The 12,505-nt window shown below is 49.3% G+C and overlaps 3 protein-coding genes across 3 annotated transcripts; 1 reads left to right on the top strand and 2 right to left on the bottom strand.

The window, feature by feature from the left end:
- Positions 1–268: 268 nt before the first annotated feature.
- MAM_03010 (RAS small monomeric GTPase Rab6) lies at positions 269–2,907 on the bottom strand (the record flags this gene model as incomplete). Its single annotated transcript, XM_040821809.1, has 9 exons — positions 269–312; positions 381–418; positions 493–1,204; positions 1,288–1,508; positions 1,948–2,020; positions 2,120–2,398; positions 2,455–2,724; positions 2,784–2,809; positions 2,861–2,907. The coding sequence occupies 9 exons, from the start codon at positions 2,905–2,907 to the stop codon at positions 269–271; spliced, it is 1,710 nt and encodes a 569-aa protein (XP_040680378.1).
- A 789-nt stretch (positions 2,908–3,696) lies between these two features.
- Positions 3,697–5,065, top strand: MAM_03009 (P60-like protein; the record flags this gene model as incomplete). Its single annotated transcript, XM_040821808.1, has 2 exons — positions 3,697–3,851; positions 3,907–5,065. 2 exons carry the CDS (start codon positions 3,697–3,699, stop codon positions 5,063–5,065), a joined length of 1,314 nt encoding a protein of 437 aa, XP_040680377.1.
- A 231-nt stretch (positions 5,066–5,296) lies between these two features.
- On the bottom strand, positions 5,297–9,876 carry MAM_03008 (Pyridine nucleotide-disulfide oxidoreductase, FAD/NAD(P)-binding domain protein; the record flags this gene model as incomplete). Its single annotated transcript, XM_040821807.1, has 9 exons — positions 5,297–5,313; positions 5,383–7,309; positions 8,152–8,467; positions 8,526–8,757; positions 8,814–8,883; positions 8,964–9,049; positions 9,114–9,156; positions 9,559–9,636; positions 9,706–9,876. The coding sequence occupies 9 exons, from the start codon at positions 9,874–9,876 to the stop codon at positions 5,297–5,299; spliced, it is 2,940 nt and encodes a 979-aa protein (XP_040680376.1).
- Positions 9,877–12,505: the final 2,629 nt, after the last annotated feature.

Raw genomic sequence — 12,505 nt, 5'->3', positions numbered from 1 at the left:
CTCGCATATAGCTGCCCTTTCTGTCAACTGTCCACGATTTCCTATGTCGGCTCATTTTCTCTCTCTCTAGTTTTCACAACCACTAGGTACTTAATTTGGCTTACCAGTCTAGTTCTAGTTCCACTACATATCCCGCGGGAGCGCCACCAGACCAATGCGCGTCAATTTTGGGAGTTCATGTTGACAGTCCGCAACAAGCCGTGAGGACAATGTTTCAGAGCAAATTCATACTTTGCTGCTATGGTCTGCCAGGTTGAGAAATGTTGCTCTACCGTGCTTGCGTGTACAGCACAAGAGCAATAAGGAGTATTACTACAGTATGCCATAGAAATATATCCATGTGAGTATTTACACAGAGCTCTGCTGCATCAGGTACGTACCATATTCAACATGCTCCCACGCCCCCCAACCCTTCCAACTATACCCTGCTGATTATTACTACATAGTGTTATGCATGGAGTTCGGATCGCGCCATCCCCGAGCAATTCTTACACTTCCCCCTCTAGAGCACCACCGCTGTACGGTTTTCTGTGTAGGCCCCTCTCCCAGTTCTCAGATCCCGGAATGTCTAACCAGTATCCTTTCCCAAAGGACACCATCAGTCTGCCCAGTCGTCCTTTTCGACCGTCGCCGTCTGGCAAGTCAGCAGCAAAGGGCCCCTCGTTTTCGTCCACACCAGGTCCTTCGAGGATCATCAGTTGCATGTATTTTTGTAGCACTTGGCGGGCAAATGCCATCACAACCAAGCTAAAGTACACTCGAATGAGCGTAAGTCCCGCAATCAAAACCATGCTAGTCGCCGTCTCTTGGGGTACAACTTTGCCATGAACAGCGTGCTGTCGTCGAAGGCTCTCGAAGCCTTCTACAACAATGCCGGGGAGGGATGTGGATGTCAAATCGGGTCTGCTATTTGAGGTACTGGCAAAATACCAGTCGAGCCCGAACGCGGCCGTATAAGTTCCGTTTATCGTCGTATCTAGAATGTATAACCATGCCAAAGCCAAGCATTTGAAGGGGCTCTGCCGTCGGATATGAGGGATAAGGCACACGAGCAGTGCCAGGACACCGATCGAGTACACGTACGTCGACAGTTGGAGCAAAGATAGCTGGTAGCCGGTCAAAATTGCCAACAACCCATAGACTCCTGTGACCTTATTAAAAACGAGCGCCAATGAGATAAGTTCTGTCCCAGTCTGAAGGCTCACTAGACCAAACAGATTCTACCCCAAAACTCATTAGCATTTCCCAGCGACGCATGATAACAGGGCTTGGAGCCATTCGTCTTACTTGTGGCCGCGGAGCCCTGAGATACAATCTTGCAAACTTCGACATGACAAGCATGCTGCAGAAGGCGCTGTGCCAACAAGGTACGACGACAGGAACCTGAGCAATCGGCGACGGTTGATTTGAAGCCAACGACGGAAGAGGCGGCGTGTAGAAATCGTCGAGTGGTCGAAGATGCACCAGGGGCTTCGTGTCTCCACTCTTCGCGTTTGCCAACGACTGATCTATCGTACGTACCATGGTTGGGTGCTTAGAAAGCCAGGGGACGCCTCATATGACCACGTGACTTGAGCGCGCGTGGCAGAAATACAAGCGTTGCAAGACGGTTCTATTCTGAATATATTCTGAATATCAGGTTGGAAGTCTGCTTGGCTGATATTAAGCATCTACAGAATACAACCAAATGGCCCGGGATACTTGAGATAGAGGCAGCCTGAACTCCTTCCCATGCGGCAATGTGAAGGCGACCTGGTTCTCTAAACGTGGCCTGCTAGTCCAACAGAGTGATGAGGGACTTTTCCAAGGCGAAATAACCTATTACTATGCATACATTGCGGATCGTAGGCTCGTGGTTTCGGTTGTATTATACAAGCTTCATTCGCAATCATGTGTACACTAGGGAGCAAACTTGGTTTGCTTCAATGGCGCTGCCAGCGGACATACATGGATATGGTGATCTTCTCCGCATCTTCCGGGCCACGGGCGGCGGCTAACACGAGCATCCTTCCTGAGTAGGCTGTGATGTATTTATTTTAACGTCAATCACTGCATGTGCATTGTGTTAGTAAGCTCCTTTCTGGAATCAAGAGCAGGGAGTTCAGCAAGCGATACTTACTCTGACTCGATGCTTGAGCAGCGGCGTCAGCTCCCTCCATACCAGGTAACGCTTGCGCTATCCGTTTGAACAGGTTTTTAACATTGTGGCCCAGCTTCGCACTGGTTTCCATGAACATCAAATTATTCTTTTTGGCCTCATCCTCCCCTTGTTGTGTCGTAACTTCACGCTTCTCGTTCAGATCAGTTTTGTTGCCAACCAGCACAATGATTACATCGTTGCCTCGTTCGGCTCGGACATCATCAATCCATTTTTTCGTGTTTTGAAACGATTTTGCGTCTAATGAGCACGTGTCAGCAGCGTGTTGCCAGCATTGAGAATACGGGGCTTCGCACTCGAAATGTCGTATACAACCACTGCCACACTTGAGTCTCGAATGTATGAGGGAATCAGACTTCGAAATCTCTCTTGTCCCGCCGTATCCCAGAGTTGCAGTCGCACCGTCCGGTCTTCGAGATACATGGTCTGTTCGAAGTTGAGATTTGGGAGCGATGCAACAAGTAGCAGGGCACTGACCTTCGACAGAAAGTCGATGCCGATAGTCGCTTGATACATGTTATCAAACGAATCGTACATGAATCGCGTAATGAGAGAGGTTTTTCCGACTGCATAAGATGGTGTTAGTTGCGTGGACATGCCCAGATCTAGGTCGTAGATGTCTTACCACTCTGCTCCCCCAGGAACACCAGTCTGAGTATGTCATTAGCTAAGGTTGCGACACAAATTTTGGGGCATACATACTTGAATTTTTTCAAGGGGTTGTTGTACGAGCCCCCAGCCTGCGCCATATTTAATATCGGTCACGACTGTGTCGGTGGTTCGAAGCGGTTAAAACGGCGAGGTAGAGCAGCCGCGATGGCGCAAAGACAAAACAAGACAGGGCGGCTTCAGTATATGCGCCGAATAGCGGCTTCAAAGACAGATTATTCGATAATCTCAGGATCAAATCCGATACTTGGCAATGGCCTGTGCCCCGTACGAGGTGCAGTGGAGGAGAGACCAGATTGCGCCAAACCGCGAGGCCCTGGGCGTATTCGGTAACGGTTCACAAACCCTGCACCAGAACTTGCGGCGTGGAGCACTCTGGTAGCTTCGACCTTGGCTAAAGGGGCTAAGGGGGAGACGGGCGCCTGTCGTTGCTGTTGCTACTGTGGTTGTCAATTTTGTATTTGGCTCTCCCTGGCCGAGGACGCATGTGCGGTGAGGAACGTCGGGCCAAGACGGTGGGAAATGGGAGTGGGAGTACGGAGTACTACTAGGCAGCTGCTTCATGGTCGGCACCTGGGCGCCGGGGCACCCAGCCAATCCGTCAAATACGCGCATGCACGGCAACTAATAACGACATGCAACTTATTAACTCTCTAGGCATGGTCCGCTCATGGGACTGCTACGTAGCATGAACAGCGCAGCGTCGGTGGCTAAGCGCAGTAGGGAGAGCCCCATAAAAAAAAAATATTGTGTCGACCGTCGGGGTGAAACTGCTCTTCCAGCATTGAAGTGTGACCAGACTTTGGAACACGCCATCAATCACAAAACTTCGCGCACGAAGGGGCATCGTAATTCCAGGGCACATTACCATGCCTGCAATCAAGTCCCAAATAACGGGCTCTGGAGAAGCCCCAAAGCAATTTAATCAACCATCGAGAAAGGGGAAGAAGGCATGGCGTAAAAACATTGATGTCACAGCTGTCGAACATGGCCTGGAAGAGTTGAATGAAGAGATCATACGGGGGTATTGATTACTACATCTAATTTCGCATTGGCGTATGCTGACTCTTGACTCGCAGTGGCGTTATTTGCGAGAAAAGCTCCTCGGAACTCTTCGCTATTGACTTGGAAGGCGACTCGAAAATCTCCAAAAAATTCCCTAAACTCATAAAAAAGGGTCTTAAAGCAGATGAGATACTTGCCCAGCGGTCGTCGATACCACCTCTTTCTTTGCGTAAGCGACCTGGAAAAAAAACGGGCGATGGGATCCTCACCGTCAAGCGACAAAGAACCGATTGGGTTCCTCACAAGGAACTGCAGCACCTGAGACGGGTCGCGGACGGCCACCATAGCATCGCTGTTCAGGCGGTAGATGCAACATATGACGTGTGGGGAGCGAGACCGACAACAATAAATGAGGCTGTTCATGATTTGTTGCCGACTTCCGAACCTGTCAAGCAACCCAAGTCTCTGAATCAAAGACCTATCTCTTTGGCTATTGGCGGTAAGGTGATCGCAGCAGTGCAGAAGCCGACCGGAGGGTATAGCTACAATCCCCTGTTCACGGATTACGAAGCTCGGCTGTCAGAAGAGAGCGCCAAGGCATTGGATGCTGAGCAAAAAAGAGTCGATGCCGAACGGATAGAGAAACAAAGACAGGAAGCGGCAGCCCGTTCCGCTGCCGAAGCTGAGGCAGCTGAGGAACGTGCAAACATGTCCGAATGGGAGGAAGACTCGGAGTGGGAAGGATTCCAAAGCGGTGTTGAGGACGAGAGGCCGGGCACCAAGCGACCCCAACGCAAGACCCCAGCCCAGAGGAATCGCATCAAACGTCGGAAAGAGGAAGAAAGACTTGCCAAGCACAAGGCTGCAATGAAACAGAAAAGGGCTCAAGAACAGCGGATTCAAGAGATTGCAACCGAAATTCAAGCCCGAGAGCAGAGCAAGGCTCTCATACCAGTAAAGGATTCTGATGCCGACAACGAGGCTAACGACGAGAAACTCAGGAGACGGCAGCTTGGGAAGTACAAGTTACCGGAGAAGGACCTTGAGCTAGTCTTGCCGGATGAGTTGGAGGAGTCTTTACGACGGTTGAAACCCGAAGGGAATCTATTGAGGGATAGATATCGAAGCGTGCTCGTTCGTGGAAAGGTCGAGAGCAGGAGACACATTCCATTCAAGAAACAAGCCAAGAGGAAGGCCACAGAAAAATGGACCCATAAAGATTTTGTCCTGTAAGCTACTTGATCAAAACACTGTGTAGCGCCACAGGGAGTAAACCTTCTATCAGTCAGATACCGTTAGATATTCCCACGCAATAGCTATATCACAAAGAAAAAAATGACATCTTCTCCAAATAAGAATTCTTCGTTGCAACCAACCTCATTTCTATGAACGACCCTTTTTTTGAACTTGGTCCAAGAGGATGTATCAACAAAGCTGGCATGCAAATAGCACTTTGGATGTCTATTAGAAACTCATCAAGTCTAGTTCCAGGTTAGCATAGGATCAAGGTCCTCCACGTCACATCCTTCGCATTGTTTCACCGTACTCACCTCGTCCGAATAGTCCACGCTTGGCCCAGTCCATGGCCAACAAACACCGTGTACGGAAGCTCACACTTTGCGCAAAATAGACAGATCGCCATGCATAAACGGCCCACAGGCCGCCTGCTATACTCCAGCCTTCACCCAGGTCAAAAACGGCAGAGTTTCCGATATATGCCAAGCTCCCTAAGTGATGGTATTCGAATGCTTTGTAGGCTGCGGCATCAAGATCTCCATCTCGAATATCGTTGGCCGACAACCCTTCTGACAAGTGTGCAAGTTTGTTGAACTTCTGGGCGAGATAGTAGCCTTGTTGATGTGCTCTTTGGGCAGTCGCCGGCAGTGAGGTCAGCTTGCTATCAATCTGATTTAGGAGTTCCCTCAGCTCTCCAAAATCCAATGTTCCAGACTGGTCTTTATCAAACTCGGCAAATAGCTTGTCTAGCCGCTTGAGATGGTTCACCGATTGGGGAAAACGTTTTTTCACGTCGTGTGCAACCTGGCGCCAATCCTTGAAGTGTAGCTGAAGCGTTTCGGGATCTTTGCCATGCTTCCATGCAAGAGTGCGGAGAAAGGTAATAATGTGATCTGCGACATTGTTCTGAACAGTAGAGCAGTCTCCAATAGCATAGACATCACCTAATGGTGTTCCATTTAGTCTAAGGTGTGTGTCGGTCTCCAGAGCATGACGATTGGTCTGTACATTTCCTAGCTTCTGAGCCAATTTCTGACAAAGTGCAGTCGGTGACACACCAGTAGACCAAAGCACAAAGCCTGCTGGGAGCTCTTTAGTGACAAGACTGCCGTCTTCCTGCTTTTGCGTGAAAATGATCTTGTCCGGACAAACTTCCTTGACTCGTGAGTTTGTGAGAACGTCGACTTGATCTCGCGCAAATCGGTCCTCGGCATACTTGGAGACAGTCTCGTCGTATGTGTTGAGAATGTGGCTTCGACTCTGGATGAGATGAACTGAAATTTCGTTTCGAAGCAGCCTAGGAAAGTGACGGGTGAGATCCTCGTTCAAAAGGTCGTACATTTCTGCCGCGAATTCGACGCCTGTGGGTCCACCACCACTCACGACAAAGGACAGAAGGCGTTTGCGTTCTTCGTCCGACGTCGTTGGCAAGCAAGCAGCTTCGAGATTGCGGACTACCTGGTTCCGTACCTTCCTTGCGTCGTTGATGTCCTTGAGAAAGAAGGCATTGTCAAGGCCCTTGACACCGTGGGGATTTGTGACAGAACCCACAGCAATTACCAACTTATCGTAAGGCACATAAAACCGAGTTCGATTGCCCCGGCTGTCCAGCTGAGAGACCTCGACCAACTTATCGGAAAAATGGACGTCTTCTGCTTTGGCGCGAATGAAGTGGCCATGAACTCTGCTCAAAACTCGACGAATGGGCTCAACAAGAGACCGTAACTCCAAGGTTCCTACAGTAGCTGAAGGAAGCATCGGCGTAAATAGAAAGTAGTTGGTGGGTGAGATGACCGTAACGTGGTAGTCGTCAGGATTGAGAGCCTTTAGGAGAGCAACACCGCCCCAGCCTCCGCCAAGAACAACAAGTCTGGGCTTGTCTTTGATTCGCTTTTTCGCTTCGCAATCGTCGTCATCTATGAAGACTTCGGCAATGGGGAGGTTGTCTGGGCCGCCTCGTCGAGGCTGTAGAGCCAGTTGCGAAACGTTGATGTCGTTCTGCTTCCCTTCTTGCTTGTAAGTGGTGGCATCGTAGAGGAAAAAGGCAATCACCCCGATCCCAAGCACCGTAATAGATATGCCGAGCCAAGCCCCGGCCCTGTAGCAGAAATTGAGGACCCAAGGATTAACCTGGGGAAGAGGCTTCCCAGTCAAAGAGCGGTAGTGAACGGATAGATTCAACTTGTGACGAGCAGTAGCCAGGACGTTGGACCGTGACCCAAAATTGAAACCAGCTCCAGCCTGACATGGAGAGCCACGAGACAGTGTTGCTATAAAGTGTTTCCGTCGAGGTGCAGCGGCACAGTTCCATTGTCGGGTGCAGGCGGAGCGTACCAGTCCGGTAGTATTCGGCGCGAGGATGCGTGGTCGCATGTTGCTTGTCGGAGCGTAGCGATAAACGCACAAGTAAGTCATGGAAGCCCGACAAAAGGCCATGCAGACGTCGATTGAGCATAGAAGGGCAGAAAACCAGACTGCCCGAGGTAGACGTCGTTGTCCAAACCAAGAGATGACGATGACGGCATACTTGTGGCGCGAGCAGCCGCTAGCGTTCAAGAGTCCCACCCCTAAGCAAGTACTCAAGTACGTACTGGCCACGCAACCAACCTCCGTCACGAAGTCAACCATTTCCTGTCACCGCCTGTCCCGACAGATCCGTGTCAAGTCCCATGTCTTCTTTCCTCTGAAACCACCGAGTTCGCAAAATTAGTTCCAAATCTACGCAGAAATCCATGCAATGCAAAAGGTGTAAATTCATCGATCAATGTGGGGGCGTGTGCCTCGATTATATAAATACCAGATGCTCATAGTAACCAAGGGCAACAAAGTACTCATTACCAAGTGGGTAGTAAGATGCTATCACATTTCCAATCACAGAGACTTAGCACCGTTCGACGTCACTCCCGCCTTCCGCTTCAGCATCTAAAGTACCGTTTCTCTACCCAACGTTGTTCCTGGTGTCGAAGTATATTGCACACCACGACAGTAATCTCTGGGAACACCGTCACAAGCCTATGGAGTCCCACGCGCCCAGCAGAATAGGTTGTCAGAACTATTCTGTCCTGGGACACTCCATGATCTACCAATACTTGGACAGCCATGAGCGCCGCACCTCCACTGGCCATTTGCGTATCCAGTAGCAGAACGCTTTCGTGTTGATGGATGTCTTCTGGAATTCGCAGATAATGGAGTTCGGGCTCACCCGTAGAGAAGTCCGACTGAATCAACAGCCGCCCTGTTCGGCAGTCAGGGATCGTTTTCCGCAGCGCCGATTCAAATGCGGACCCGCCTCGAAGCACGATTACTGCGCTCACTTCACCCTTGGGCTTCAGTCCCTGGTATTTGTGGCTTTGTGGAGTCTCGATCGCCAAAGATACGAATTGTACACTATTCAAGGCCCTGGCTCTTTATCAGCATGATAGGCCCGTGTTTGCTTGACGTGGTGTGTGTGACGTACTCTTCAATAATGAGTGCTGCCAACCGATCAAAATAGAAGATGAAGTCCTCCGCTGAGGTATCGACATCTTGTAAAATGGTATTCATCACCTTCAGCTGCGGCGTACCATCCAGGATGACAACGCGATCCGAAAGGGGTTGCTCTTTGCAGGTGGCCTCAAGCCTAGAGAGGGCTTCACGGTGGTGGATAGATTTTTCGAAAAGCTTCTTTTCAATGAATTGAACCATCATATCTGCAGCTGGTGTAAGCAGAGTAAGCAGAGCTGAACTACTTTGCTAACAGTCGTACCTAATGCAACACGGTTTTCGATGCCCCGCGGAACAATCAAGTCGGCCACTTTGCGTTGAGGCTCAACGAACTATTCAGATGTGAAACCGACTCTCAGCAAACTTCTTCTATAATATTCGACTCGTAAATTCTCACTTTGATTGGGCTTACTTTTTCAAAATTAGGTTTGACAAATCCGAACCACTGTTTAATGCATCCTTCGATATCTCTACCCCTTTCTCGCACATCCCGAACAACTATTGCGCCAGGTTAGCCATAGCTCGGAAGCCTCGTGGACACGGAGGGTCTGAAAGAACGCACTTCGTCTCGACAAACATGTGTCGGCATCAGCTTCGCAGTAGATCTATTACCCGTTTAGAACGAAGGCAGAGTAACAGACAAGGGCTCAACGAACTCCCATATCTAACAATTCGATCACTCGCGGGTCATACAAAGCAAAGATGCCCTCAAGAATTAGCACATGGGGGGAGTAAATCGATGTAGTCTGATCAAGTCTCTGGTGTCTTTGGAAAGAGTAGACAGGTATCTCAGCTCGTTTTCTATTTTTTTTTTACTTGTTAGCCACAATAAAGTTTTTATAAAGTGCGCGCCCCAGAATTCATATTGGGCCAAGTTTGCTTTACCCAGCTTTTAAGTCCCGCAGGCGATGGACTAGGATATCAAAATCGATAGCCTATAAACCAAAGCACATGACAACTTCAGTAATGCGTGCACATGAGGCTTTTCTTTTTTCGGAGAGACACACATCTGGCGAATCGAAATCGTATTCGTTGGCAAAAGCCAACTTGGATTGTTCAGGGGTGAGTGTCTTGTAGAATGAGTCCTAAGATTCGTCAGTCACGAAGCGCGGTCACAAACCGAGTTCTCGGTATTTTTGGCGACTACGTCTCACCATGGACAGAATCACAACCCAAGGAAGGTTCAGTTTCTTCACAATAGCTTGTGATAAGGTTGACTTCCCGGAGCCTGAGCTTCCAGCTACCGCAATGATGCTTACGTCCGCCCAGGGAGGGGAGTAATAGGCGCGTTTCTGGATGGTGACATGACTCTCAAGTTCCAACATTTCTTCCTCAATCGTATGATGATTCTAAGGAGTCCCGTCTCTCCGCCGGTAGACGCAGATTGTCGGGGCAGTTGCAGTGGCTTTAGTCGGTCTGCTCCCTTGTCGCGAGGAGGGTCCTAGGTCGCACTGCGGTCGATTAGAAGGGGCAAACTAGGTTGAGGCTTTTATTAAGGGCCCGTCCTCCTGATGCCGCAATACCCTGATGTTATTCGAACGTACTCGCGAAAGCACTGGCTGAATCGAGGTATTCTCAATCTTACGTCCTCAAGGAGGTGGGGGAGCGTGGGTCTGTTAGTATTTGACGTGGTCGATCCAGACAGTCTGTAGGGTGGGAGCGTCGCTTCCGTCCAGGTTCTTCCTGCTGATCTGCTCCAGCACCGGAATTATGAGCAGATGTAGCCAGCAAAATTCTGACCATTTTTTGCGTGCTTGTGGATTTGGAGATGGGACATATCCCGATTGGGCTTCAGTAACTCCGCGTGGCCAACTTTAACTACCTCGGTCGAGTTTGGTGCGCGCCGACCAGCTTACTTCCTCCGTATACTGTCCGCGCCAATGCTGTCATTACAGCCATTTCCTCAATATTCCGTGCTAGCAGGTTCATTGCAGGGCTACTGCCTGAAATTAAATATCCCCTTCCCCGATAATTTATCAACGGCAATAAATGTTGACGTCAACTGGGTCCAGAGGTCTGTCAATGCCTGGTTGAAGCCGTGGTGGGTCAGCCCTCACTAACCGAGCACTAATTCATAAGCCTGCCCCAGTGGAGTGTTCTAAACTGGACCGGATCATAATCTTCTCCTAGCTGCTGTGTCTCCCAGCTCATAAACTTCTTCCTTCCTACAACTGCCAAATCTGCATATCATCACTCGAGCTGTCTCTGCACGCCCACCACCCAGGACCAGCTAGGCATATTGAAAGTAGCCGCAAATTGAAGGCGCCGAGGCCGACATCTTTCCCCCTCTCCTTCAATGCGCTGAAACGTGTTGTTTTCGACGGGCCAGGTTGTCCAAATCGCGATTCGCTCACTATTGCGGAAGAAAGTCTGACTAATCATGGTATGAATTTCCTCCTAGTAACTCGGGTAACGAAATGTGTATAGAATGTTGAGGTGTCATCAGGCTTCTACAACTTCGACTGCAACACCTAGCATTCACCCATTTGAGAAGCGTGTCGATGATGTCAAGTCACCAAAAAGGTAGGACGAGCCCTTTCACGAAAAGTTTCCCAAATCGCACAACGCTTCTGATGAACAAATACAAATGGGAATCTCTCCTAGCCAAACCGTGCGGAGAACCGATGTTTTATTCTATTCTGATTGTCAATTTGAACCACTTGACAACTACAAAACACCTTATACATCACTGTACTCTTCTGAGATCGTCAAACTGACAAAGCCCACAGCGATATCAATGCCTTGATTTTGGACTACTTGACGATGGAAGGGTATCCAAATGCCGCGGCAAAATTTTCCAAGGAAGCGAATCTACAGCCACACCAAGACGATGCATCTATTCGGGCTAGACAAGAGATTCAGAACTACATACATAGTGGGAGTATTCAGGCCGCCATTGAAGCTCTGAATGAGCTTGATTCAGAGGTGAGACTTTGTTGTTGCACTTTCCCTTTTTTCAAAAGCACAATGATTATAGTACGAGTTATTACATGCACCACGCTTATGGCTACGTAACAGCCAGTGATGAGAAACAACCACTAGCATATGATTTATTCTATTCGCACCTATCCTCACTCATGATAATTGCGCTTTTCGTTAGCACCACAACGCTGACCGTATGATACAGATCCTAGATGATAACAAAGCGTTACACTTTTCGCTCCTACGTTTGCAGCTAGTGGAGCTCATTCGTTCATGCAATTCTGCTGGCGGTGACATTGGCCCAGCTTTGAAATTCGCTACGGAACAACTGGGCCCTCGTGCCCCAACCAACCCGAAATTTTTGGAGGATTTAGAACGGACTATGGCCTTATTACTTTTCCCTCCAGACAGCTTGGAACCTCAACTTGCGGCACTTCTTGACCCCGAACTTCGTCGAACTGCTGCTGACAGCGTGAATAAAGCCATTTTGGAGAAGCAGTCAGCTCGACGCGCAGCTGCCATCCGTCAGCTTGTAAAAATGCGGGCTTGGGCAGAGAACACTGCCCGGGACAAAGGAATCAGTTTACCAGACCGGTTTGACATCGGCCTCCGAGGGGACGAGCAAGGTCACCATGATCGTCAACAGCCTCACATCGGCAATGGACACGAACCCATGGTGACAAGCTGATTCGCTCGTCATGAGTTTTGATGGTGAATCAAATGTATACTACCATCATGTGCGATTGGGAGTCCTCTCTCTATTTGGGCTTCTGGGAAGTTGCCGGCAATGCCACCCAGACCTTGAAGCAACGCATGTATGAATATGTTTGATGTTTGATGTCTTGGTGGAAGGGTTCATTCACTGTGGTACCTGAAAGAGATCCCTTTCATTATAACGACGGAGTTTTGGTTACAGGCTGGGAGCGGGACTTTGAAATGGACGACAGTCATGCAGCCTCGTCTAGTATTCGCTACAATATGCATAATTTTTTTCGAGTATCCCATTTTTCTTTGCTCGTCATAGCTCTAGGC

This window comes from Metarhizium album (genome assembly GCF_000804445.1).
Source record: "Metarhizium album ARSEF 1941 chromosome Unknown scaffold_5, whole genome shotgun sequence".
NCBI classification, from domain to species: domain Eukaryota; kingdom Fungi; phylum Ascomycota; class Sordariomycetes; order Hypocreales; family Clavicipitaceae; genus Metarhizium; species Metarhizium album.
This window is presented reverse-complemented; position numbering and strand designations above follow the sequence as displayed.